This window comes from Heteronotia binoei, chromosome 18 (genome assembly GCF_032191835.1).
Source record: "Heteronotia binoei isolate CCM8104 ecotype False Entrance Well chromosome 18, APGP_CSIRO_Hbin_v1, whole genome shotgun sequence".
NCBI classification, from domain to species: Eukaryota; Metazoa; Chordata; class Lepidosauria; order Squamata; family Gekkonidae; genus Heteronotia; species Heteronotia binoei.
In genome coordinates, this window is record NC_083240.1 from 2,565,754 (window position 1) to 2,592,810 (window position 27,057).

At 52.2% G+C, this 27,057-nt stretch overlaps 1 protein-coding gene and 1 non-coding gene across 2 annotated transcripts in view; one reads left to right on the top strand and one right to left on the bottom strand.

Annotated features, from left to right (window-relative positions):
• Positions 1-2,524: 2,524 nt before the first annotated feature.
• The window catches only part of CAPZB (capping actin protein of muscle Z-line subunit beta), an 80,590-nt gene continuing 56,057 nt past the window's right edge, over positions 2,525-27,057 (bottom strand). The window contains 6 exon segments of the mRNA XM_060259188.1: positions 2,525-2,814; positions 5,909-5,936; positions 5,939-5,984; positions 10,802-10,867; positions 13,353-13,469; positions 15,125-15,266. Of these exon segments, the coding sequence (XP_060115171.1) occupies positions 2,727-2,814; positions 5,909-5,936; positions 5,939-5,984; positions 10,802-10,867; positions 13,353-13,469; positions 15,125-15,266 (487 nt within the window). The 3' untranslated portion in view covers positions 2,525-2,726.
• On the top strand, positions 12,669-12,743 carry TRNAG-GCC (transfer RNA glycine (anticodon GCC)). Its single transcript has one exon. It is a non-coding gene; the product is annotated as a tRNA-Gly (tRNA).

The following is a 27,057-nucleotide window of genomic DNA, read 5'->3' on the forward strand; positions in this document are numbered from 1 at the left end:
CTGTTTCCAGAAATGCTCACCCAGCAAGTTTACCTAGGAAGGAAGCCCACGGGCAGGGCTGCGAGCAAAAACTTTCCTGTGTCTCAAAGTGAACTGCGGCGATCCTGTTCAATCGAAAGGCCACCTGGTCCTACCTTCGTGGGTTGGCAGTCACTGTTTCTTCTAGTCATCTGAGTGACCTGCCATTACAAAGAACCAGGCGGTTAACTTAATGGGGCAAGTGGTGCTGGAAAGTGCCATCATTTGCAGCCAGCTTAAGGAGGTCTCAAAGGTTTTCAAGACAAGATGTTCAGAGGTGGTTTGCCACTGCCTGCATCTCCTGCCTTCGGAGAGCCAGTTTGGTGCAATGATTAAGTGTGCAGACTCTTATCTGGGAGAAACAGGTTTGATTCCCCCCTCCTCCACTTGCACCTGCTGGAATAGCCTTGGGTCAGCCATAGTGGTTAACTGTGCAGACTCTTATCTGGGAGAACCGGGTTTGATTCCCCACTCCTCCACCTGCAGCACCTGGAATGGCCTTGGGTCAGCCATAGTGGTTAAGTGTGCAGACTCTTATCTGGGAGAACCAGGTTTGATTCCCCCCTCCTCCACTTGCACCTGCTGGAATAGCCTTGGGTCAGCCATAGTGGTTAACTGTGCAGACTCTTATCTGGGAGAACCGGGTTTGATTCCCCACTCCTCCACTAGCAGCACCTGGAATGGCCTTGGGTCAGCCATAGTGGTTAAGTGAGCGGACTCTTATCTGGGAGAACCAGGTTTGATTCCCCACTCCTCCACTTGCAGCACCTGGAATGGCCTTGGGCCAGCCATAGTGGTTAAGTGAGAGGACTCTTATCTGGGAGAACCGGGTTTGATTCCCCACTCCTCCCCTTGCAGCTGATGGAATGGCCTTGGATCAGCCATAGTGGTTAAGTGAGCAGACTCTTATCTGGGAGAACCGGGTTTGATTCCCCACTCCTCCCCTTGCAGCTGATGGAATGGCCTTGGATCAGCCATAGTGGTTAAGTGAGCGGACTCTTATCTGGGAGAACCGGGCTTGATTCCCCACTCCTCCACTTGCACCTGCTGGAATGGCCTTGGGTCAGCCATAGTGGTTAAGTGCGCGGACTCTTATCTGGGAGAACCGGGTTTGATTCCCCACTCCTCCCCTTGCAGCTGCTGGAATGGCCTTGGATCAGCCAGAGCTCTCGTAGATGTCCTTGAAAGGGGAACTTCTGGGGCAGCTCTCTCAGCCCCACCCACCTCACAGGGTGTCTGTTGTGGGGGAGGAAGGGAAAGGAGACTGAGTCGCTTTGAGCCTCTGATTCAGATAGAAGGGCCGTGTATAAATCTGCAGTCTTCCTCTTCCTAGCCAAGGTCGACCTTGCTCGGCTTCTGGGATCTGATATCGGGCTAGCCAGAGCCAGCCAGACAAGGGCATGGAGTGCAGAGCTGCACTTCCTGTGCCCTTGGGAGCCAGGACAAACTGATCTGCTCTAAGCTACAGCCTCCCTGCAAGCATTCTAAGGGGTGATTCTCATGTATCGCCCACGTAAGGACTCCAGACTACAAGTGCATGTTGAATGTACCATTTGTTTGTATGCTAATATGGTAGAACGTGGCTACTTAATGGTCTACCTGTCTGTGAAAGTGGCTGCATGTACCTCTCCCCCTTTCTGGTGTAGGGACAGGGCCTCAGGCGCAGCACACGACCCCTCCCGGCCAGCAGCCCTCCCTGCAGACACCGCCCATTACGAACACACGTGTGCTGTTGGCTTTCACAACTGCCCGGGGCCCCCTTCTGAAGCCAAGACATTTCAGCAGCTCCTGCTCCAAACAAAAAGCAGAGTATAAAACGAAGCAGATCTTATGCACGATAACAGATCAGCCGAAGAGACTGCAAGAACGAAAGGTGCGAGGACACAATATGCAAAGTCAGTGATGACAAATGAACAACCAACCAGAGGGAAGGGAAGAACTGGGGAAGTGCCAGGAATTTTTCTTTTTTGTGCAATTTATTCTTTTTAGTATGGAGACTCAATAAAGATGTAGGTTCAAGTTCAAGCATTACAAATAAAAAATAACCCTTCTATTGCATTCCATAGAAACCACCCCGCCCTCCCGCCCCCAGTTCAAAGAGCACGGCTGCCCCCCCCAGCACCAACTCGGCGTTCCTCCCAAAGCAGGGCGGGTTGCGGGCAGCTCATCGCTCTCCCCCTCCATTCAACTGACCCAGCTTTCCCCAAACATACATGGAACAAGGTATCCAGGGTCTCTCTTGTCCTCTTTCACACACCACATTATTTAATAAAGTTTTTTTTTTTGCTCGTTTTACATTTTTTACACCAATGTAACAAAAGATGGGAGAGGAGGCAGCGTAGGGGGCAGAGAGAAAGACGGAGCACGGATCGGGCTTTATGCATATAAACGGGGGGGGGGGGGGGGGGGAGCCAAAAACAAAAATGATGTCGATTTCTTCACAGAAATGCATCCCAAGTTTCTGATAATCAAAATGTGCTGCAAATTAAGCTGCCAGAGACTGGAAAAAGTTTATACAGCTTTATTCATTGGGGGGGGGGTGTTTGAGGTGGCGCTCGCAGGTGGAAGAGTATCAGATGCGGGACATGATGTGACAAAAAATGGTGAGCGGGCAGAGGGCGGGAGGGGAAAAATGTTTCCTAGGGAAAAGGAATCTAACGAGTGCATGGCGTCTCCCGTCAGCATCGCCACCCGAGGAGGACGAGTTTTTAACTTTGCTGCTTCCTCTTCAAAGCCTCCACCAGGTCGTTCTTAAGCGCTTCTTGCTTTGATTTGTCAGCCAAAGTCTGCACAGACCTGGAGGGTGAGAGGGAGGGGAGGGAGGAAACCAAAGAGTGAGGAGCGGCGGATGGGGGCTAGGCGCTGAAACAGAGGCTGCCCCCTGCTGCTAGGAAGCAAGACCGCATGCCCACCCTCACAAGGGATGGCGAAGCCTGCCTTCTCAGAGAGGGGTCTAAGTCTGGAACCCGAGACAGCAGGGGCTTCTGCTTTTTTGGGGGGGGGGGGGGAGAAGCCAAGTCTCTCAGAAGGTGGCTCAGCATCCCTAAACCACAGCACGCCCACCCCCACTGCTGACCTTCCCTCGCACCCGAAGAAGATTCAGACCACCATCCTGGCAGGCAAAAAAGGTGTGTGGATGCAGGAGTGCTCAGTGCAATTTGCACAAGCAGGCAACGAAGAGGACACGGCCTGTGTCTTCCCTGGCCATTTCTGTGTCTGCCTTCCTTCTTCCAGCTTCAGGAAGCAAAGAAAAACCACATACCGTGGGGGGTGGGGCCCCACTGAGGCCAGCTTTGTCTAGGAGACCACCAGCTGCCTCTGACAAGTTGGGCATCGGTGGAGAGATGCATCGTGAAGAGGGTGCTGAGGCTCTGCAGAGGCCCAGCTGGCTCCCGGGCATTAGCAAGAGAGGGACCGTGGCTCAACGGTGGAGCGTCTGCTCAGCACGCAGAAGGTCCCAGGTTCAATCCCTGGCATCTCCAGTTAAAAAGCAGCAGGGGACGCAAAAGACCTCTGCCTGAGACCCCGAAGGGCCTCCACTATGCAGAGCAGACAAGACTGACCTGGCCCGTTCTGACTCATGTGTGCACGGAACTCAGCCCTTGCCCAGGGGGCAACAAAATCCCTCCTCACCTGGGCCCAGAGGTGCCTTCAAGCCCCCCCCCCCCCCCAAATCAGCAAGCATCTCAGTCCTCAGAAGTGAGTCAGATTTCTGTCTACTTTCAGACTGGTGTCGCTAAAGAAGTAGGTCAGTCGGTTAGGAACTGGAGTAGTGAGTGGACATTCAGGCTGACCCCGGTTAGTCGTGGGCATGCAGCCCAAACAAACCACTGCTCTGTGCAGGCGGGAGTGGGGGTGATTCGAGGGGCTGGCTTGAGTGGCCATTGCTCCAGACCTCTCAGCCTTGGGAGCAGAGCCTGGAGAGTGCTTGGGCCGTCAAAGAGGACCCAGAGGTGCCAAAGCCCAGCTCTGCTCCTCCCTGCCCCTCAGACACTCCCAAACTCTGTTGCATTCAGCCTCTCTGGGCATAACAGGCTGCTCTCTCAAAAAGAACTTTAAAAAAAAAAACAGCAAGTTTCCAGCCTCTGATGCCATGTGAGGACCAGGATTCCCTCTAAGCTGAGTTAGTGTGAGCTAGCTCAGAATTTTTTAGCCCCCGGCTCACACATTTTTGTTTTAGCTCAGGAAGAGTGGCCCCAGAGCACACTAATTTATGCAGCAGCTCACAACTTTAATGCCAGGAGCTCACAAACTAGAATTTTTGCGCACAAGACTCCACTGCTTAGAGGGAGTATTGGTGAGGACCACTTTGGGGGATGTATATTGGCAACATACAGCGATGACTTATAAATTGGGGGAGGAGCAAAGAGAACACGGAGGGGAGGGGGCATCCTTCCATAGTTTAGGAGAAGTTGTCCAGCAAAAGGAGAGAAGCTAGCCGCAGATGTATAGTTTCTGCACAACTGGAAGTTGCCAGTGCTGAATGATCTTCCCTCTCCATGGAGCTGAGATTTCAGAAGTCCTTGCACAGAGCTGTGAGTTTAAGGTTACACTCCCCCATGCTATTTTCTTGATGCGTCCCACCCCCCATTCCCAAACCAGAAGCACACTGCACACACACACACAATCTTAACACATTTCACAGGTCAGGAAATCCACACGTGGTGATAACAGTGAACAATCGAGGGTTTGACAAACGAAATAACCCTGACTTTTGGGGTGGGGGAAACCAAATTAAGGGTTAGTTTGTGAGAATGCAGCCAGCATGCTCGGGTCAAAGTTGCTTTTCCCCTGGCCAAGTTAAGAGTTGTTTTTAGTGCTGCGGAGTGGTGGACCTCGCAGGCTAGTGGGAGGGGGCGGGAGGGGCGGGTACCTGGGCCGGCTTAGTTATCCGGCTGAATGTACATCTGGCGCTGGGTCAACACCTGGGAGAGTTCTCTCTGCAACTGCTTATACTTTTGGTTGTCAGGAATAGCATCAATAGATCTAAAGAGAGCAGGTGTGGAAACGGAAAGGGGGTGGGGGAAGCAGAGGAGGAGAAAGAACAGGTCAGAGAGAAGCCCAGCATGAGAGAAACCAAAGGGGACTGCTGGGAGACGCCCACAGCAAGCCGGAGAAGGAACAGAAGACGGAGAAAATCGGGGGAAGGCAGAGCTGAACTCCCCCGTTTGGAGAAGCAAGAAGTGAGAGTCGCGACTAAACGAGAGGTGCGTTGCCAAGACGTCCCTCCCGACTCAGAACAGCCTAAGGAAACGAAGTCTATGCGATGGGAGTCGCAAGCTCCCCCGTGTCACTTGAGTTGCTTTATGGCACGCAACATCCATCACATGCAGCTGTTTGGGGAGAGGGGAAAGGTGGGGATGGCGCTGATTTCCTAACTGTTCGTTTGGCTTTCCGACTCTGAGCACTGCTCCTTGGGTATCTGCTGGTGTTAAGACGGTTATGATGTTGTCATTTTCATTATCACCAAAGTCTGATGGATTTCGTTCATTTCATCTGGATGCCTGGCGTTATTCACCCTTTGGTTTGTAAAACTGCCCGAGTTTAACTGACGAAAATAAAGCCTCCCAAAGCTTTCTAGTCATTCCACCCGTTCTCCTGTCCCAGCCCCCCACCCCCCCGGCCAGGGAGGTCTCAATTTGAAAAGAGCTAAAGTGACCGAACCGGTGATAGAATCTGACCACCCGGACCGTTTGGAGGAAGAAGGCTACAAATCCAGCAGGCCTTACAAGGTGAAGACAGAGGAGGGCTTCATTGGGCCCCCCCAGGTACATCACTCAAAGGGGACCCTCTGGCAAGGGACCTTGGAGTAACAGGCAGACTCGTGGGGTGGGGGTCTATAAACTACCAGTGGGGGGGGACCACTATAAGGCTGCAGCCTGTTCCTTACCTCAACCCATTGACGATGTCCTTTGTTTTCCAAAATAGATCTCGTTCAGCGTACTTCTGATTTTGTTCTCCATATCCTAAACAGAAAAGCCGGAGAGAGACAGAGGTCAACTCAAAGCCTTGGTAGTCACAGCTTGTTCCAGAGCTCAGCAAGGCAGGGCCAGTTTGGGGGCCTCTAGGCCAGCAGGGGCCGCCTCTACTATCCCACCCCATCCCCAAAGACGAATAAGGGCCCCTGGAGACCATGGGGCTAGCGGGTAGACAGATTCTGCTAAGCAAGAACCGAGCAGACAGCAGCAAAGGGACCCACAAGAACCCCAGGCGCATCGGGAGTTGTCAACTGCACGAAGGACAACATGCAAATGGATGGACTGTGCAGCCTGGTAGAACTGGGCTGGGGAGCTTACGGTCTCATTACGCACGAGCGGAAGGGGGAAGAGCAAAAGCATAACCATGTCCAGTGGGGGGAGGGTGGACCTCTTTGCAGGCAATCTGCTTTTTATCACACTCCACTGCTGTTTCAGCCCAGTTAACAACACTGACTAACGAACACAGACCCCACTTTGTGATTCTTTTTAATCCGCTAAAAACATTTCCATGACTCTACAGACCAGCTCACTGCCCACCTTCTCTCTATTTAGGACTGCTTGCCATTCCATTTTTGTCCAATGAAATCTGCTTAGAGCACACGAAAGCTTAACATTCTGAATAGAACTTAGTTGGTCTTAAAGGTGCCCCTTGACTACTGCCTTGTTCTATTGCTTCAGACCAACCCGGCTGCCCACCTGGATCTCTTTGCAGGCCAGTCCAAGTGCTGAGTTTACAGGTGGCTTCTCATCTCTTCCACAAGAGGGCAGTGTGCATCCATAACACACACAAACCCATTTAGCAAAAGCCAAGAAGTTTTTGCCTCAAGACCATCTTGCCAGGACTCTTTCCTTCCTAAGTGGAATTTCCCCACTTCCCACCGATGTGCTTAAAGCTGCATAGCGCACACAGCCTCAGGAGCTCGCAGTGCTTAGCGTGGGGGGATCCTGCCCTCTTGATTCACGGGATCGGCAGGCCCACTCTGGTCAGTGATCCTATGGCAAAACGGTTCGCATCACAGCTGGTGTCCGTGACACTGCTTGCACCGGAGCACCGTACAGGATGCTGAGGTTTTGGATCAACCCAGGGTTTGGTGTAGTGGTGAAGTGAGTGGACTCTTATCTGGGAGAACCGGGTTTGATTCCCCCCTCCTCCACTTGCAGCTGCTGGAATGGCCTTGGGTCAGCCATAGTGGTGAAGTGAGCGGACTCTTATCTGGGAGAACCGGGTTTGATTCCCCCCTCCTCCACTTGCACCTGCTGGAATGGCCTTGGGTCAGCCATAGTGGTGAAGTGAGCGGACTTTTATCTGGGAGAACCGGGTTTGATTCCCCACTCCTCCACTTGCAGCTGCTGGAATGGCCTTGGGTCAGCCATAGTGGTGAAGTGAGCGGACTCTTATCTGGGAGAAGCGGGTTTGATTCCCCACTCCTCACCTTGCAGCTGCTGGAATGGCCTTGGGTCAGCCATAGTGGTTAAGTGCGCGGACTCTTATCTGGGAGAACCGGGTTTGATTCCCCACTCCTCCACTTGCAGCTGCTGGAATGGCCTTGGGTCAGCCATAGTGGTTAAGTGCGTGGACTCTTATCTGGGAGAACCGGGTTTGATTCCCCAATCCTCCACTTGCAGCTGCTGGAATGGCCTTGGGTCAGCCATAGTGGTTAAGTGCGCGGACTCTTATCTGGGAGAACCGGGTTTGATTCCCCCCTCCTCCACTTGCACCTGCTGGAATGGCCTTGGGTCAGCCATAGTGGTGAAGTGAGCGGACTCTTATCTGGGAGAACCGGGTTTGATTCCCCACTCCTCCACTTGCACCTGCTGGAATGGCCTTGGGTCAGCCATAGTGGTGAAGTGAGCGGACTCTTATCTGGGAGAACCGGGTTTGATTCCCCACTCCTCACCTTGCAGCTGCTGGAATGGCCTTGGGTCAGCCATAGTGGTTAAGTGCGCGGACTCTTATCTGGGAGAACCGGGTTTGATTCCCCACTCCTCCACTTGCAGCTGCTGGAATGGCCTTGGGTCAGCCATAGTGGTTAAGTGCGTGGACTCTTATCTGGGAGAACCGGGTTTGATTCCCCAATCCTCCACTTGCAGCTGCTGGAATGGCCTTGGGTCAGCCATAGTGGTTAAGTGCGCGGACTCTTATCTGGGAGAACCGGGTTTGATTCCCCACTCCTCCACTTGCAGCTGCTGGAATGGCCTTGGGTCAGCCATAGTGGTTAAGTGCGTGGACTCTTATCTGGGAGAACCGGGTTTGATTCCCCACTCCTCCACTTGCAGCTGCTGGAATGGCCTTGGGTCAGCCATAGTGGTTAAGTGCGTGGACTCTTATCTGGGAGAACCGGGTTTGATTCCCCCCTCCTCCACTTGCAGCTGCTGGAATGGCCTTGGGTCAGCCATAGTGGTTAAGTGAGCGGACTCTTATCTGGGAGAACCAGGTTCGATTCCCCACTCCTCCACTTGCACCTGCTGGAATGGCCTTGGGTCAGCCATAGTGGTTAAGTGCGCGGACTCTTATCTGGGAGAACCGGGTTTGATTCCCCACTCCTCCACTTGCAGCTGCTGGAATGGCCTTGGGGCAGCCATAGTGGTTAAGTATGCAGACTCTTATCTGGGGGAACCGGGTTTGATTCCCCACTCCTCCACTTGCAGCTGCTGGAATGGCCTTGGGTCAGCCATAGTGGTTAAGTGCGTGGACTCTTATCTGGGAGAACCGGGTTTGATTCCCCACTCCTCCACTTAGAGCTGCTGGAATGGCCTTGGGTCAGCCATAGTGGTTAAGTGAGCGGACTCTTATCTGGGAGTAGCGGGTTTGATCCCCCACTCCTCCACTTGCACCTGCTGGAATGGCCTTGGGTCAGCCATAGTGGTTAAGTGAGTGGACTCTTATCTGGGAGAACCGGGTTTGATCCCCCACTCCTCCAGTTGCACCTGCTGGAATGGCCTTGGGTCAGCCATAGTGGTTAAGTGAGCAGACTCTTATCTGGGAGTAGCGGGTTTGATCCCCCACTCCTCCACTTGCACCTGCTGGAATGGCCTTGGGTCAGCCATAGCTCTCGTAGGAGTTCTCCTTGAAAGGGCAGCTGCTGTGAGCGTCCTCTCAGCCCCGCCCACCTCACTGTTGTCGGGGAGGAAGGTCAAGGAGATTGTGAGCCGCTCTGAGACTCTTCAGAGTGGAGGGTGGGATATAAATCCAATATCATCATCATCTTTGGTTTGAAGTAGGAGCCCATTTGCATATTAGACCACACACCCCTGATGTAGCCAATCCTCCTGGAGCTTACAATAGACCCTGTAAGAAGAGCCCTGTAGGCTCTTGGAGGATTGGCTACATCAGGGGGGCGTACCCTAATATGCCAAGGAGTTCCTGTTACAAAAAAAGCCCTGGTTCCACCCCACAGGAGACCCTTAAGCTGCCTGGGGCTGACCCACGCCTTGCTTTCCTCTTCCAGTGACCAGCTCCCAGGCACACTCCTGCCAGCACACCCATCCCTCTGAAAAGAGATGGACAAACCCCCCGGGCGGTGGATCCTTTTTCTTTCTGTTAAAGAGGTGGGTGCCCAGTTCCTAAAGGCAAACATCCCTTGAGATATTCAACAGGTCCTGGGAGCCTCACACACGGCAGCTTCAACAATGCCTGGGGCAAGAGAGCATCAGACATAGCGAAGCCCAACAGAGGGTGCCAGCCTTCATTCAAGAAGGCCTGGGTTCGAGTCTCTGGCTCAACTACCAAAACAGGAAAAAAACCAAGAAACTCTCCCCAAAAGTATGAAAGTGGTTTATTAAGCGACACGATTCAAAGGTACAAAGTACTAAGGATAAGGAGAATAACACCAACAATAACTAAAAATATGAATGTGAATATAATTCTTTCAAGGACTTCCAGAAGTTCATGCCAAAATCTTCCACATCGAGACCTGTAATGAGGGTTTTCCCCAATAAATATTGCTGATTGCAAATGTGAGACTCAATTATTTCGCCTTCTGACATTTGGAATCAGCAATATTTACTGGGAAGAACCCTCATTACAGGTCTTGGCGTGGAAGATTTTGGCATGAACTTCTGGCAGTCCTTATTGTTCACTGGACTATGAAAAATTAACATTCATATTCTTTTTTTGGTGTTATCCTACTTTTTCTTAGGGACTCTGTACCTTTGTATAGTGTTGTTTAACAGACCACTTAGTTCATTCTTTGGGGGAGAGTTTCTGTTTTTTTTCTGGGTTGTCCTTCCTCCCTGCTGTGTGTTCCAGCTACCAAACCAAGCAGTCTTGAGCCAGTCAATCTCTAACACACCTTGCAGAGAAGTTGCACGGGGTGGGTGGCAAAGACTCGCTTCGAAAAATAAAGCCGATGCAACCCTCAAGGGATGCAAGGAACAATTAAGGCAGCAAACACAGAGACGGCGGGGGAGCTGGGTCCGTGCAGGTGGGTTCGGCCACGGAAAGGGACTCCACTTGAGGGAACTGTTCGTCGCTGACTAGCAATGGAGGAGGACAGAAACCAGGCTATCCAGAAGGTCACACACCACAGGAGGGCTTTAAATAGGATTCTGACAAACTCTCCCTGTTGAAAGCCTGTCTGTGCGCCCACCTTGATCCCTGATCTGTGGAGGCCCCTCAGTGACATTAGAGCCACAGCCGCTCAATGGGATCTCTTCACTGAATCCCAGCCCATGGGGAGACTTCCTGGGTGGGAAAGGGGAGGCCAGACTGGCCAGCTGAGCCAGAAGGTTTCTTCAGATGTTCTCGTGGAGCCTGGGAGCCCTTTGGGTCCTTGCGCCAGCCACAGGGTCGAAAGCCTGCTTACCTCTACCAAACGGCCGATGTTGGCTATGTGGGGCGAGGAGTCGCTCACAGTCTCGTCTTTCTCCATCTGGAGGGGGGGGGGAAGAGAAGGAGGGAGGTCCCCATTAGGAGAGAAGCACCCTGCAGTCAAGAATAAGGACGGCTTCGACAAAACCAGCTGGAGGAGTCGGGGCAGGAACCTGAACGCCTGGCCAGCCCCAGCCCCTCAGCCGATGCCGGTCCACCTTCTCCACAGCCCGGCTGCCAGCGAGCTGCAAGCATCCGCTCAGAGACTCCACCCCCACCCCACCTCCCATGGACAGGCAGGCGGAGGGCTGCAGGGGGCCCACAGCTTAACGCAAGCCAAGAAGGCAGCGCCAGCCAGGACACAAAGAGGGGATCCACTGCCATGTGGGGGAAGTTGCAGGTGGGTGCCAAGGCCCAGTCCCCTTCCACCTGGGTGGCCGAGAGCAGCACGAAGGACAGAGCAGAAAGAAGAGAGAGGACAGGATGACCATGCCCAGGCATGGACAGAGGGTGCACTGCCCTCCCCAGGGGCCCCTGCAACTGGGGGGAGGGAGACTCCTCCTTCAGCACCACTTTTTTGTGGGGAGGAACAATCCTTGGTCAAGGCAACGGGGTTGCCCAGGGGCTTCTCAGGGATATCTTTTGAGGCAGCTGGATCCAGCTGTGGATCTTCCCCAACCCAACAGACGCGAAAGCGGAGAGGCACTCACAGTTCTCCCCCCCCCCACCCATGCAGCCCCCAATGCAAGTCAAGTGTGCCCCGCAGGCCCAGCGGGACACGTGATTTAGTAAAGAAGCTTCCAAGCCGCAATGTGGCCTGCCGGGTGGCCAAAAGCCAGCTCCAGTTCACTGTGGCCCCGACAGGCACAAGGAGGCAGCCAGGCCATTCGTCGGCCTCTCTGCTTTGGCACCAGAGGAGAAGGCTGAACCTGGGGACATGGGGGGTGGGGAGAGAGATCTTCAGGGTGCTGCTGCTGCTGCCTGGGGTCTGGTCCAGAAGCCAAAGATTATCTCCTGACCGTCTGGGTCTGATTTGAGCCCTCAGATCTCTCCCAGGATTGTCAACTGACTGGCAAGGATCTCCTGGTCTCCAGCCACCCACCCAGAACCTCCAATGGGAAACCCCTCGAGCACAGATGCCTTTTGCCAGACGGGTCCATTGGCGGAGGGTCTCTCAAAGGCAGAGAAAGGGCTCTGGGCGCAAGGCAAGTTGCTCCAACACTGGGCAACGGACCAACCCAAATAGCAGCAGCTCTTGGGAACCGGCTCCTGGGTTTGTCTGCGCCTGCTCCAACACCATAATGGGAAAGTTCCACGCCGTTCCCACTTACTGTTTCCAAAATGGGCACGCTCGTAGGATAATTCCATCTCCCAGTATAGGGTTCTGGGAGTGCCTTTACGTTCAAACGGAGCTCCCCGTGGGGCTTTGCAGAAAGACAGAACTGCCCCAGGATCAGCTTCATGGGATGCAGCCTCTGGGGTCTGCCACAAGGGGGGGCTCATTCCTCTTCCCTCCGCCACCCCCCCGCCCCCCCCCCCATGACAGTGACTCCTGCTGGATCCGCATTCACGAATTCCGCCTGGTTACGCCAGACCTGCAAAGTGGCCCACCACCTCGTCTCCCTTTCATTCCCTCCTCCACATTCCACACACACTTTGGGGAGGGAGGTGGCTCAATGGCAGAGCATCTGCTCGGCAAGCAGAAGGTCCCAGGTTCAATCCCCACTGGCATCTCCAACTCAAAAGGGTCAAGGCAAATAGGTGAGACCCTGGAGAGCCGCTGCCAGTCTGAGTAGAAAAAACTGACTTTGATGGACCAAGGAGGGTCTGATTCAGTAGAAGGCAGCTTCATATGTTCATGGGGAGGGATGGTGGCTCAGTGGTAGAGCATCTGCTTGCCAAGCAGACGGTCCCAGGTTCAATCCCTGGCATCTCCAACTAAAAAGGGTCCAGGCAAATAGGTGTGAAAAACCTCAGCTGGAGACCCTGGAGAGCCGCTGCCAGTCTGAGTAGACAAGACTGACTTTGATGGACCAAGGAGGGTCCGATTCAGTATAAGGCAGCTTCATATGTTCAGATGTTCACACTCACTCTTTGGCTTCCCCACTCCTGCCCTGGTCCCCCGCCCCAACTATCTATGCCTGCTGTCTTCTCACTCCCATTCCCCTCCACGCGCACCACTCCCACGTCCCCCGCAACGGGCAGACTGAAACTTCTCGTGGCTTCTCTGCTGCTTACACTCTGCAAGCCGACGCACCCAATAGCGGTCCCCCCCAGAGAGCAGGAAGCAGGAGGGGGGCTGTTTGGGGCCAGCCAGTAAGCCCAGGGGAGAGGGGAGATTTCAGCTAGGCCTTTCTGGGCCCAGTGAGCCTGGGAAGGCAGCTGCAGCTCCGGGCCTCCTCTAGCCAAAAAAGAAACAAGGCTGGGGATGGGGGGAGCGGCTTCTGCATACTGTTAGGTCCACATGCGACCCGAGAGGAGAGCATGGGCTGTACCCCACCCGCCTGCCCCGCCCAGCCAGGGTGACCCCCCCCCTCTCCCTCTACCTGTCTAGTGAGGCTGCCTCCAAGGTTCATTGTGCCGGAACCGGTTTTGTTCGTCTGCAGCCACAGCATGACTGTGGAGGTCAGCTTGTAATGGGCAGTGCGACCACTGGATTTCTCCTGAAAGGAAGAGAAGACGTTGCACAAGGAAAGGAATTAGGACAGTTCTCCAAGGAGGACTTGCCTTTTTCAAACCTGTTGGAGCCTCTCTGTGCCCACCCCACCCACCAAAACAACCAGCCACTCCTATCTGTCATCCTGCCCCGCCCCCACCCGGAGCTCAGTGCTGCAGAATGGTTCTCTCGCCCACTGGTGAGGCAGGTAAGGCAGAGAGGAAGTGCCACTGTGGCTGAATATCTCCAAGCCCGTTCTTCTGGAGAGCAGGGGAGACAGAGGCCCAGAGAATGCACTCGGGCACTCTTGAATCCTAGACGGACCACGACTTCTCTTATCCTCTTACAGCCTCTTCAACATCCTGCTACGCGCTTGGCTATTTTAGGTTCTGGAACCTTCCACTGCTCTCATGAGGGGCGGTGCCTCATCAGCTTTTGCATCCGGAAGCATTTCTCCTGCATGGGGGGGGGGGGGGGAGTCCCCTAACTGGGCTCCCAGCCCTTGAACACCCCCCCCCCCCCCCGTTGAAACTGTTCATCGAGATTGTAGCGCCAAATTAATTTGTTGGTTTTAAATTTGATAGTTTTAACCGATGGTTTTAACGTGATAGTATATTTCAACTGAGAAATATAATTGTTATGTAATTAGTGTATTTTATTATTGTAATGTCTGCATTTTATGCCATGTCAGCCGCCGTGAGCCTGCTTCAGCAGGGAGGGTGGGATATAAATTAAAAATTATTATTATTTTTAATAATGGGGGGGGGTCCTATCAGAGGCCAGTGCACCCCCAAAGGAGAAGTCACTGTCCAGATTATGCAGCTGCCCCGAAAACATTCCTTGCTCCTGCAGCCCGCCGTCCTTCACCCCAGGGGTCGAGAGCAGTACGTCGAAGGCTCTTCCCCACGCCCATCTTATGATCACAACAGCTCCAGGGTAACGGAGGCTGGGAGAGATGACGAGGGGCTGGTGGGGGGGGAGGTGTCTGGAGCATCCCCACACAATTCTGAAGGACCCCTGAGAAGGCTCATTCAGAGGGTGGGGGAGATGGACTGAGGGACTCTTTTCTTCCTGTCGCTTTTGTATTTGCGATGTTTTAGGGCGTTTCTTAAGCAGTTGTCACACCTGGATTTGTCAGTCGCCTTGAGCCACCATTTGATGGTAGGGAAGGCAGGTCGTGGGAGAGTCCCGCTGGAGGGGGGAACTCCTGCCCCACCCGGGCTGGGTACTGCAACCCCGAAGGGCAAGCGTCCAATGAACATCCCAAGGCCCCACTCCACCTGCATGTATGCACAGCCTTGTTTTTACTACCTCATTAGGCAGATGGATTTGCAGGATGAAAATCACAAAAAGCCGGCTCGGACACCGGCCAGAAAAGACCGTAATTTTCGGCCTTTGGGGAACTTTTCGGTTACTGCTCCGACTTATCTTTTTCCAAAGTGCTCCAGGGAGCCTTCCAAAATTAACAGGAGGCAGTTGGGGGCGGAAAGGGGGAGGGGGGGAAAGAGAGTTTACAGGCCCGACACAATACGGCATTGTCTGCCCTCAGCACCTGTGCTCATTAGCTGCCCGCAATTCACCCACAAGTTGGGGGATCCCCTCCCTGTTCAGGAACCATCGGCAGCTCCCCCCCCATCCACCTCGCCCCAGGCCAGGCTGTACCTGAACTTCCACCACGTGGATGGAATCCCAGCATCCCTTAATCTTCTTTGATCCGTCGCCAGCTTTCTTAATTAGAATCACGCCTGCAAATCCGTGATCCAGATCCCAGAGGTAGACAGAGGAAACGCCTCCTTCAAAATACCTGCAGCCAAAAAGACAAACATCTGTCTCATCAGAAAAGCAGGATGGACGCTCATCCCCCTCGATGCTTTTCTAAGTGAAACTCCCCTAGCCCCCGCCCCCCCCCCAGCAGAATAGGCATAAAACTGCCCTCTGGCAGGAAGACACAATGTGGTTCTGAGTGGTGAATTCCCCTTCTTCTAGGACCCGTCTTCCGTCTTTTGAAACGGACAAGTATTTCGCTTTCCATGGGGCCAAAGATGTGTTTTCCAGGTATAAGGGCTACCCCTGCTGAAACAGAGGTGGGGGGGGGGGGCAGGACAGTTAGTTCCCAAAAGGCCTAAGAATCAGAACAACCCAGGGACTCTCCCCTACAGAGAAACTGAAGACAGCCCCTTTCTCCATGCAGGGCCCTGCCTTCAGAGGGGTTAGGCGGGCACCAACTGAAGAGGGGTTAGGCGGCCTTCCTTAGGGACCGCCTCTCCCCATATGTTCCCCAAAGAGTGCTGAGATCGGGTTCTCAAAATCTCCTTACAATCCCCGGGCAGAAGGAGGCCCGTCTGAAGTCAAGTAGGGACAGGGCTTTTTTGATCACAGCCCCTTGCTGGTGGAACCAGCTGCCGGAAGAGGTGAGGGGCAATTCCGCAGGGCCTGTAAGACAGTCCTCTTCCAGTTGGCATACAACTGACCGGCATCTGAATACTTCTAAGGAAGTCTATGGGATAGCACATTGATGAATTGTTGTTTATTTTTATTGTGTAAATTATTAATGTGTTTTAATTCTTAATTTTATTGTTAGAATTTTTGTGTTGTGAGCCGCCCTGAGCCCGCTTCGGTGGGGTAGGGCGGGATATAAATCAAATGAAATAAATAAATAAAAGGGATGCTTTTACAGTTATGCCCGAATTCTGCCCACAGGAAAGTTTTCTGGCAAAGTAACCCTCTGCCAATAGAGCCAGGGGTCCTCTTCTCCTGAGCTTTCGTAGCCCACCTTCCGATGAACCGCCCCACGCTCTCCGCCTTGGGCTCCTCTGTGAATTCGGGGTCTTTGCGCTGCCTTGCCTTGAGCACCATTCAGGGAAAGGGGAGCACAGGAGAAGACAGCCAGATACTTTCACATCCTGCTGGTCGGTCTGTTACGTGCCACTCTCTTCTGGCTTCATTGATTTGTACCGACTGCCGTGATTGCTTCATTGATGCCCTTCATCACCACGCTGCATCACGTACACGGGGGGTTGCAGGATGTAACTTTTGGGGGGGGACAGCACAAGTGCAAAATTAAGCTATTTCAGCCTGGGGCAATCAGGCAGCCCTTGGCTTTTATAGAGGCCTGCCCCTGGGCCCTTTCGGTGCCCTCATGAGGGGTGGCGCCTTATCAGCTTCACATCCTGAAACGCAATCCTGGGCGTTAAAAGGATTGCAGGAATTTCCAAGCGTCTTGACCCTGGAGAGATGCTGCCAGTCAAAGAAGCTCACCCCAGCCTGGGCTTGGGAGAAGGCAGCCTCGCAGGTGTTTGCTGCCTCTTCAGTCGGGGAGGCAGGAGGGAAGAGCCAGGGCACAATGCCCTCCCTGCCCGGCTCAGAGCTGCTGGCAACAGGGACCTGGCCGGGCTTCTTCAAAATCTTCTCTGAAAATGCTTTTTGGCCCAAAACTCAACTTGGTCCAACCTGAACAAGGGAGAGCAGGAGAAAGCTGCAGCAGCCCCGCATCGCATCTGAAAAAAAAATGTTGTCCAAAGAAAATTCCCTCTGCACTAGCGGCAGAATTCCACGTCGAAAGTTGCACAACCCCACTGACTCCAATTAATGGCAACAAGCTGTTAAAAGAGCGCGCTAGAAATCCGGCTGAAACTTAAAACTGTGTTTTATAGCCGGGTTCCTCCCAAGCTCCCCTCGTTCCCTCATCGTGGCCACAGAGGAGGCTTTTGCCGTTTCCAGCGAGGTTGCCTAATTAAGACTAAAGGGAGCAGAGGTACGGGGCTGCTTCAGCTGTCTGCCTATTGTGAAGACACGATATTTTGATTTATTGCAGATGGCAAACAAGCCGAAAGCCCAGCGTTTGCAGAAACAGAGTCCCATGCCTGGGCTTAAATGTTCCTACACCTGGCGGCCTGCTGTGGCGTTAACGCCCACCGGACGGAGAGAGCGAGATCCAACTGCAAACGTTGTTTCCCCAGGGGCTGCAAAACACACTTCTGCGAAAGGCTGCTTAGCAGACCAAGCTGCCCTCACACCTGCTCTTCTGCTGACCTAGTTTACACCATGGCCATAAGTCCTCTCCCCTGCTCTCTCTCACACACACGCACTAGCACTACCCAAAAAGTGCTGACGTAAGATGCCATGGTGAGTCTGGTTTGCAGAAGGCAAGGCAGGCTCTGTCGTCTGGCACATGCTGGAGCCCTTGTGAAACAGGATGTGCACCGTTACGTGGGCATTAATGGGGTGGAGGGCAAAACAGCTGCAGGGACTTCTCTGCAAACTGAAGAGACTCTTAAAGAAAGGTCCATGGTGAACAGACCGGTGAACTGGCCACCTCCCATATGTCTCTGAAGCATTGTGTGTGCGCGCGCGTGCACTCATACATGCATAGTAGAATGTCTTGCACACCCCCTGAGCTCCAAGTTTAGACCTGGGGAAATAATCCCCAAGACCAGAGATTACCTGGATGCCTGCAAATTCAGCAATGAGCATGCTCAATACTTTTGCAATCCTTTTTTCCTGCCTGGATCTTTAAAACCCAGGTACACACATGAGGCTAAGCCCCACAAAGCAGACCCCCTCCAGCCCCTAAAGAGACTTCAGCAGGTCCTTTCCAACATGCAAAATCTAACCCATGCAGCAGGGCCTAGATCCTGTGACATTTAAGGAACCCTAAAGCCCTAGGAGCAGCAGGGAGAGAGTGCATACCCAGCTGCCATTCCAACCCAGACAAAGCTCATACCTTGGAAAACAGTAAGGGGGAAAGAGTTCAAAACTCCTTTGTTTTATGAACGCCGCTTTAAGGCTCTTGTGGTCTGACAGCACAGAACTAAGCAAATGAACCGAATACTCCCTAAAAGCGCCGAGATCGTTGTAAATGCATTTCTGAAACCTCTAAACGGTCCATAGCCATAACATCAAGAACTCCACACATGTCTCAAGATTTCAAAAACAGCCTAGAGGACTTAACCTCAGCTGGGAGGAGGAACCTTTTCCACCGTTCAGAGTCCATCGCTGGAAAAGTCACATTCTGCACCATCACCAACCCGCCCACCACAGCAATGGTGCCACTGCAAGCAAGGTGTGGCACCCTGACAATAAATGGCACCTGGGCTTGTAGGGAGGTGGAGGGTCCTGCCAGTGTGCAGAACTCAAGCTGTGCGAGGCTTTAAGGGCTGAAACCGCCCCTCTGGATCAGTCTCTGGGAGCAAGCGCGCAGCGCTCTCCATGCAAACCATGTGGAAAACAAAGCATGTGACCTGAGCCACGGGGAGATGCAAACATCGGAGTTTTAAGTCCATTTTGGGTAGCCGTGACTCTATCCAGATCTTGCGTTGCGATTACACAGTCACACCTCCGGAGGCAGTCGGGCACTCAGGGAAGGGAACGTTTTGAACAAATGAACCAGCTCTGAGATAGATACAAGCTCCATCCAGACCAGGGATGGCCAAACTTGCTTAACGTAAGAGCCACACAGAATAAATGTCAGATGTTTGAGAGCAACAAAACATGAATGCGGGAGGGAGGGAGAGAAGGAAGGAAGGGAAAAAAATAAATTGCAGGAGGTAGAAAGAAAGCAACTTTAACTTCAAATATGTCCTCCAAGCTGATGGCTGGTTTGGCTTGGAGAAATGGTTTAAAGAGACAAATGCCTTCTCCAAGCCAGCTGATGGGGGTGGTGGGGGCTTTGAGAGCCGCACAATATGTGTGAAAGAGCCACAGATGGCTCCCGAGGAAAGACATGATCCTCCCTGATCCAGAGGAAAGACATGACTTCAACTTGCATGATGCTTTACCATCCCACCCATTCCTGCAGGCTGACAAAGAACTCAGTTTTGTCTGTATTGAACAAAAACATCCTGCTCAGGTTAAAACTGATTAAGGTCATTCCTGAACTCTCATATTCAAAGTTAGAAAGTTGGTCCAAGTCGCTTCTGAACTCTCACAATCACTGCAGCAAGCACAGCAGGGGGCTTGACTGGGACCTGGTCCAGAGTGCTACTGGGGGGGCTCTGCGCTCTCTCCAGGGCAACAAGACCAACCCCCTCCCTCCCCCACAAAAAAACCCCAAAAGCTGGAAACTTCTGGCCAAAATGAAGACTGGGAGAATGGCCTCTTGCTCTCCACCACCTGTTCAAAAGTGCATGATTCCTACCTGCACCACTTGCAGGGAGGGGGGGAGCGCCTAACCTTTAGCCACCAGCCTTGGCTGAAGACTGCACCCACTCCAGCCACGTGGGCAGGCTCCAGTTGCTTCTGGCCCTAACAGTGACCAAGCCTCCCCTACAACGCAATAAGATGGGAACAAGAAAGTCAGCCCAAGACAGACCCACAGTAAAACTTGCATCTGAATACACAGGAAGCCGCCTTTTTATACTGAATCAGACCCTTAGCCCAGCAAGTCAATATTGTCTGCTTAGATTGGCAGCGGCTCTCCAGGGCCCCGGATAGAGACGCTTTTCATATCACCTTCTCTCTGCTTCTTTAGCTGGAGATACCAGGGACTGGGCCTCGGACATTCTGTACGCCAAGCAGTTTGCCACCCAGTTTGCCACTGAGCCACGGCCCCTCCCATTTCATAACCGACTCATGGGCTGAGGCAGACAGCGGGCCTCAAGAAAGAGCAAAAAAGCTCCTGCGGTCAGATATCCCTGCTCTCAGATGAGACTGCACACTGCATCTCTGCATGAGTCACTGTTCCGGTCTCCTTAACTGGTCTCTGAAGGGAGGTAGGAGATTCCACTGGCTCTTTATAATAGATGCAGTTGGATCAATCAACTGTTCAGTCAACACACAAACGCATACACGGACATACACACGGAGTGCACAACTAAGATGCACGCATCACTGCTCTTGCCCGATTGCAGAAAACCTAGGCGGCGGGCTTCTCCGAGAAGGGAAAAAAAATCTCTGCTGTCAGATGTTTGTGGAACAGTGGAAAGCATCTCTCTCTCCCTGCCTCCTGCACAACTCCAGTTACACATTTTACCAGCTTGCTTGGCGCATGAGACGTTAATTGGGAGTAGGAGGCCACAGCTAGGGCTTTTCTTTTTTAATTATTCTTCCCTTCTGTACTTTAATTCTAATGACATGAAACGGGGGTGGAAAAAAAGTCCTAATTTTTATGCACTTCACGTTTATGAGACTTTACATAAAGGCTTTCGCCGGCGTATTTTTTTAAGAACGTGCTAAAATGTTGCCTAAAACCACATGAAGCCACCAGAGCTACTTCCCCGCCAGAACTAACAAGCTCACACATGGAAACACTCGCAAGCGCCTTTGTACCTTTAATGAATCAAATCTAGAATTAATATTGTTTTAAATACTAACACGCTATTTGAAGCAGTTTAAAGTTAGCCGTAGCTGGGACCATAAGTATGTGGGGAGGGGAGGGGAGGGAAGGGGATAGGCAGAGAGCAAGGAAAAACAGCCAAGATCTGCTCCACAGTCCGAAGGCACACCGGGGCAGAAGTCGAGATGAAGCCAGAGCTGGAAGACTTGCCAGTTCTTTTCTCCACAAAAGCTCGGTCTCGACACAGTTCAGCTTCGCCCGGAGGAACTGGCCTCAGAGCGGAGAGGCACAGCTGGAAAACACCAACCTCCCACCCGTGAATCGTGGCCAAAGCTGCAAGTGCTCTCTGCTTTTTTTTTTAAAAAAAGAAAAGAAATGCAAAATCTGTACCTGGCCAAACTCTGTTACAGGTAAAGTGGATACGCAAAGATTTGCAAACTTTCTCTTCTTTTGCACAAGATAAACCACAGGCCTTATTCTCAAACCGTTCACTCACAAGAGCAGCCTCACCAGACAGGGCCAACCAGTGGTCAAACAGACACCCTTGGAAGGGCACTGGAGTCAGGCGATCAGGACTCAGCAGGTGGCCACCACTGGACAGGGTCATTCCATTTAGCAGCCAGCATGCCCACTAGCCTTCACATTCAGGTACTCCCCTTCTTTTTAAGCTTTCTCAGCTAGTGGGAATCAGGACGCCCCTACTGCAGCAACAACCCGCACACATGAAGGGGAACATGAACACATGAACCCACCTTACACTGAATCAGATCATCCATCTGTCAGGGTCAGTCTTGTCTACTCAGACTGGCAGCAGCTGCCCACAGTCTCACGACCGCATCTTTCACACCACCTACTACCCAGTCCGTTTAACCAGAAAAGGGCAACTCGAATGATTAAAGGCTTGGAACGCTTTCCCTATGAAGAAAGGTTAAAACGTTTGGGGCTCTTTAGCTTGGAGAAACGCCGACTGCGGGGTGACATGATAGAGGTTTACAAGATAATGCATGGGATGGAGAAAGTAGAGAAAGAAGGACTTTTCTCCCTTTCTCACAATACAAGAACTCATGGGCATTTGATGAAACGGCTGAGCAGTCGGGTTAGAACGGATAAAAGGAGGTACTTCTTCACCCAAAGGGTGATTAACATGTGGAATTCACTGCCACAGGAGGTGGTGGCGGCCACAAGTATAGCCACCTTCAAGAGGGGTTTAGATAAAAATATGGAGCACAGGTCCATCAGTGGCTATTAGCCACAGTGTATGTGTGTATATAAAATTTTTTGCCACTGTGTGACACAGAGTGTTGGACTGGATGGGCCGTTGGCCTGATCCAACATGGCTTCTCTTATGTTCTTAACACTTTCCCTATGAAGAAAGGTTAAAACGCTTGGGGCTCTTCCGCTTGGAGAAACGTCGACTGCGGGGTGACATGATAGAGGTTTACAAGATTATGCCTATGATCGAGAAAGAAGTACTTTTCTCTCTCACAATACGAGAACTTGTGGGCGCTCAATGAAATTGCTGAGCAGTCGGGTAAGAACTGATAAAAGGAAGTCCTTCTTCACCCAAAGGGTAATAAACACATGGAATTCACTGCCACAGGAGGTGGCAGTGGCTACAAGCATAGACAGCTTCAAGAGGGGATTGGATAAGAGGGGATACGTATACGGAGGTCCATCAGTGGCTACTAGCCACAGCGTATTGTTGGAACTCTTTGTCTGGGGCAGTGATGCTCTGTATTCTTGGTGCTTGGCGGGGGGGGGGGGACAGTGGGAGGGCGTCCAGTGTCCTGGCCCCACTGGTGGACCTCCTGATGGCACCTGGGATTTTTGGCCACTGTGACACAGTGTTGGACTGGATGGGCCACTGGCCTGATCCAACATGGCCTCTCTTTTGTTCTTAAGGGGGATGCTGTTAAATAATTACATGATTACGAACAGTGAATGCAGAGAGAAAGTAGCAAGGTAATAATCCTCTCCTCTGTGGTATAGAGAAACTTTGGATCACCAAAGGAAAGGGACAGCCCTTTCACAACTGCCAGAAGGAATATGGACCTCTGCTCCGTATACGTATCCCCTCTAATCCAATCCCCTCTTGAAGCTGTCTATGCTTGTAGCCACACACACATATATTGGCCACTGTGTGACACAGAGTGTTGGACTGGATGGGCCACTGGCCTGATCCAACATGGCTTCTCTTACGTTCTTATGCTAAGGGCTGAACCTGGAACCTTCTACATGTTAACCAGATGCTCTACCGCCAAGCCACAGCCCCGAGTCCAATGAGCAACGACTTGAACCCAGGGCAATGAGGCCATGCCAGTGGAAATTTTATTGAGCCATCTCTCTCAGGCCTCCAAGATTCCAGGAGGTTGAGTCAACATGTGTTTGCAGAAGTGAGGGTACGGCCTCAGACTGGAAGGAAGCTACGTTTTGCACCCCGTGTCGCATGCTGTTTTCCAAAGAAGCACTGCAACACATATGCGCAGAGCAGCTATGCAAAATTTTAAAAAAAATTGCAACAGCTTGAAAAAAAAGGGAGGGGGTTGCAGCTGCCTTTGGTCCAGCTGCTCCTCACCACAGTCTGCCCCCAGAACACTGCCTGTGGGTTCCATACAGGTATTAGACGCATTCCTTCCAGCACGCACACAGGTGCACGAATCCCTCAAGCAAACATACCAATCGAGTTAGGTATGCACATCCTCCATGCCAGGTACACTTAGACGCCACATCTGGTCAGCAGCTGGGAGGCCCAGACGGTAAGGAGAGGCTGTCAGCCCAACCCCGGTCCGGGGCGGGGGGGGGGGGGACAGAACACAAAGGGCAGATTCAGGAGTCAGACACTGCTAGAAACACCAAGACCCCACCCCCAGGGCTCTCCAAAGCTGACCAGGAGCTATGTCGTTGTTGTTGTTGTTTATATTCCGCCCATTCCCCCATTGGGGGCTCAGAGTGGAGTACAGAAAATAGAGATAAAATCACAATAAAATCACAATAAAACTGATTACAACATTCATCAAAGTGCAGCAAGATGACATGACAGCAAGGTGGTAAAGCACAAAATAGTACCGCAATACAGCATCACAGTGCAGTAGAGCAGCAGGGGGGAGGCCAACCGGTCCGCTGCCTCATCCAAAGACCTGGCGGAACAGCTCCGTTTTGCAGGCCCTTCGAAAGGCCAGCAAGCCAGGTGGGGCCCGGATCTCCACAGGGGGCTGAGGTGATGGGAAGATGCATCTTCTTCCTTGTGGCTCTGGGTGGATTTCCCAGCCACCCTTTTGCGGCCAGGTGTTGCCAGCTTTCAACAGAACACGGGTGGAATGGGAGCTGGTGTGGTGCAGCGGGGAGCATGCTGAACTAAGATCTGGGGAACCCGGGTTCAAATCCCGACTCTGCCAGGGAAGCCCGCTGGGTGACCTGGGGCTAGTCACACACTCTCAGCCTAACCCCCCTCACAGGGCTGTCATGAGGACAAAACGGAGGAGTGGAGTTCAACCTCTACGAGTTCCTACTGAGGATAGAGGCAGGATATAAATTGTTGTTGTTCAGTCGCACAGTCGAGTCCGACCCCCTGGACCAAGTCACGCCAGGCCCTCCTGTCTTCCACCATCCTCTGAAGTCTGCTCAAATTCGTGTTTGTTACATCAGTAATGCTGTCCAGCCATCTCTTCTTTTGCCGTCCCCTTCTTCTTTTGCCTTCTGTCTTTCCCAGCATCAGGGTCTTCTTCTCCAGGGAGCGCTCCCTTCTTATTTGGTGGCCAAAGTATTTCAGCTTCAGCATCTGACCTTCCAGGGAACAGTCAGGGTTGATTTCCCTTAGGACTGACTGATTTGGTCTTCTTGCAGTCCAAGGGACGCTCAAGATTGAGGAAGAATCGCACTGCTACAGCACCAACCCCAAATCAGACTTTTCCCTGCAGCCACTGTGGCTGGACCTGCCTGTCCCGCATTGGTCTTGTCAGCCACCAGCGAGCCTGCTGCAGACGTGGACTACTGCACCTTTCTTAAATCTTCATTCACGAAGTCAAGCCGAGATATATATATATATATATATAATATAAAATACAGTCGAGTAAATATATATGCATGCACTTCACAGGGCAGAAGCAACAACAGCAAGGGACCTAGAAAGCATCGGCACTGAGGGAGAACGAGGTGGCCTCCCTAAGGGACACGTCTTCAGCACTTTCCCAGGGTGCCTAGCGGGGATAGTGTCAGACTGAGCCAAGACCCTGGCCCTGTCATGGCTGCTCTCTCTCACTCTCTCAGCCTGACCAACACTACAGGGTCAAAAGAAGCAGCGTTGATGTTTATATCTTGCTTTTTCCTCCACCCTGCAGAGTCTCAAAGCAGCTTACAATCTCCTCCCCCTCCTCTCTCCACAGCAGTCACCTTGTGAGGCGGAGAGCCTTCTGAGAGAAGCGTGACTGCCTTAAGGTCACCCAGCTGGCTGCGTGCAGAGGAGAAGTGAGGAATCGAACCCCATTCCCCAGAGGAAAGTCCGCCGCTCTTAACCACTGCACTGTGCTGGTTGACACTGAACGATGTTAAAACTGTTTCTTCTGCTGAGCTCCTCTGAGAAAGGGCAAGATAAAGGTGGGGGGAGATGGACCAAGGCCTTTCCAGTCCGGGGATCCTGATAAAAAGCAATATACGTCGAAGGAGGGCAACAACTTTGGACTATAAATGTCATGCATTACCTGGAATTCTCAACTCAGTACGAATTCCAGACATTTGCAGCTATTTAAAATGGCGGGGGCATGATTCAGACAAAGCTCCTCCTATTTCTACTGATCAGTCAAATTTGGAGGAGAAGAATCCCATAGATGGCAAAGCAGGGAGGGTCACATCCTAATGCGCAAAGATGTGGGCAGAAAGACTGAACCAAGAGGAGAAAATACGACAAAAGAACCCACATTTCTGTAGCGCTGCGATGCAGGACCACTACATCTGGATCCAATCTGAGGGGGCCCTCTCCACAAAAGCTGCAGCAGGCTATCATGGGGGGGGGGGGAGGGAAGGACATCACAAAGGTTTAGGAGCCATGAGCTAAGAGCAATAAAAGCAACTTCAAAGCTTCCCAAAAGACTCAGGTTTGGGGCACACCACACCTACATTCAGCTGCAGCTGGAAGCACTGATAGGAAAAGGGCTCACAGCTGCTGGAGGAAACCACTTCCAACAGCGCCACAAGTGGCAGGGAGATGCAAGGACAGGCCATGAGTGTAGACGCAGGTATGGAGAAGTAGCAGCACCATCCCCCACCCCCAACTGTAGCTCCAGCTCCGGATTTTAGTATTTCATAGAAGGCAGCTGTTTCAAATTCAGAGCATATAGCTAGCAAAAACACACCAGCGGCCAGCAATTTTAGAACTACGCAGGAATCCTGTGTTGAGAGGCCCCCTGATGCTAAAAGACCATGGGCTGTGCAAACTCTACTGGAAATACATTTTAAAAAACAAAACAAAAAAACCCCTAAATTTTGCATTATTGAGAATAAGAGTCCTGCACTAAGCATGAATACCTCCCCACATCATACCTTCATCCCCTCCTTCTCATGGCCTCTTGCTGCAACCAACGGTTAACAATGGGCGTGCACCTGGATAAGCCGAAGAAACATGGCCACCAGGATGGGGGGGGGGGGTGAAACAGATGCAAGAGGAGGTTGACAAGATTATGCATGGGATGGAGAAAGTAGAGAAAGAAGTCCTTTTCTCCCTTTCTCACAATACAAGAACTCGTGGGCATTCAATGAAATTGCTGAGCAATCAGGTTAGAACGGATAAAAGGAAGTACTTCTTCACCCAAAGGGTGATCAACATGTGGAATTCACTGCCACAGGAGGTGACGGCGGCTACAAGCATAGCCAGCTTCAAGAGGGGATTGGATAAAAATATGGAGCAGAGGTCCATCAGTGTGTATATATATGTGTGTGTGTACACACACACATATATTGGCCACTGTGTGACAGAGTGTTGGACTGGATGGGCCAACATGGCTTCTCTTATGTTCTTATGTGACACAGAGTGCTGGACTGGATGGGCCATTGGCCTGATCCAACATGGCTTCTCTTATGTTCTTATGTGACACAGAGTGTTGGACTGGAGGGGCCATTGTCCTGATCCAACGTGGCTTCTCTTATGTTCTTATGAGTGCCCAGGACAGGGGGTGAAAACGGCCCTCCTGATTTGCATTGACTGGCCCTGTCTTGAAACCTAAAGAGGCCAGTTTTGCTTGTGGTAATCCTACAGTGAAGGAACTGCGTGTGCATCTGTCCCAATTCAACTTGCAGAGCCAGGAACAGACTCTGGGACCTTCCTCACACA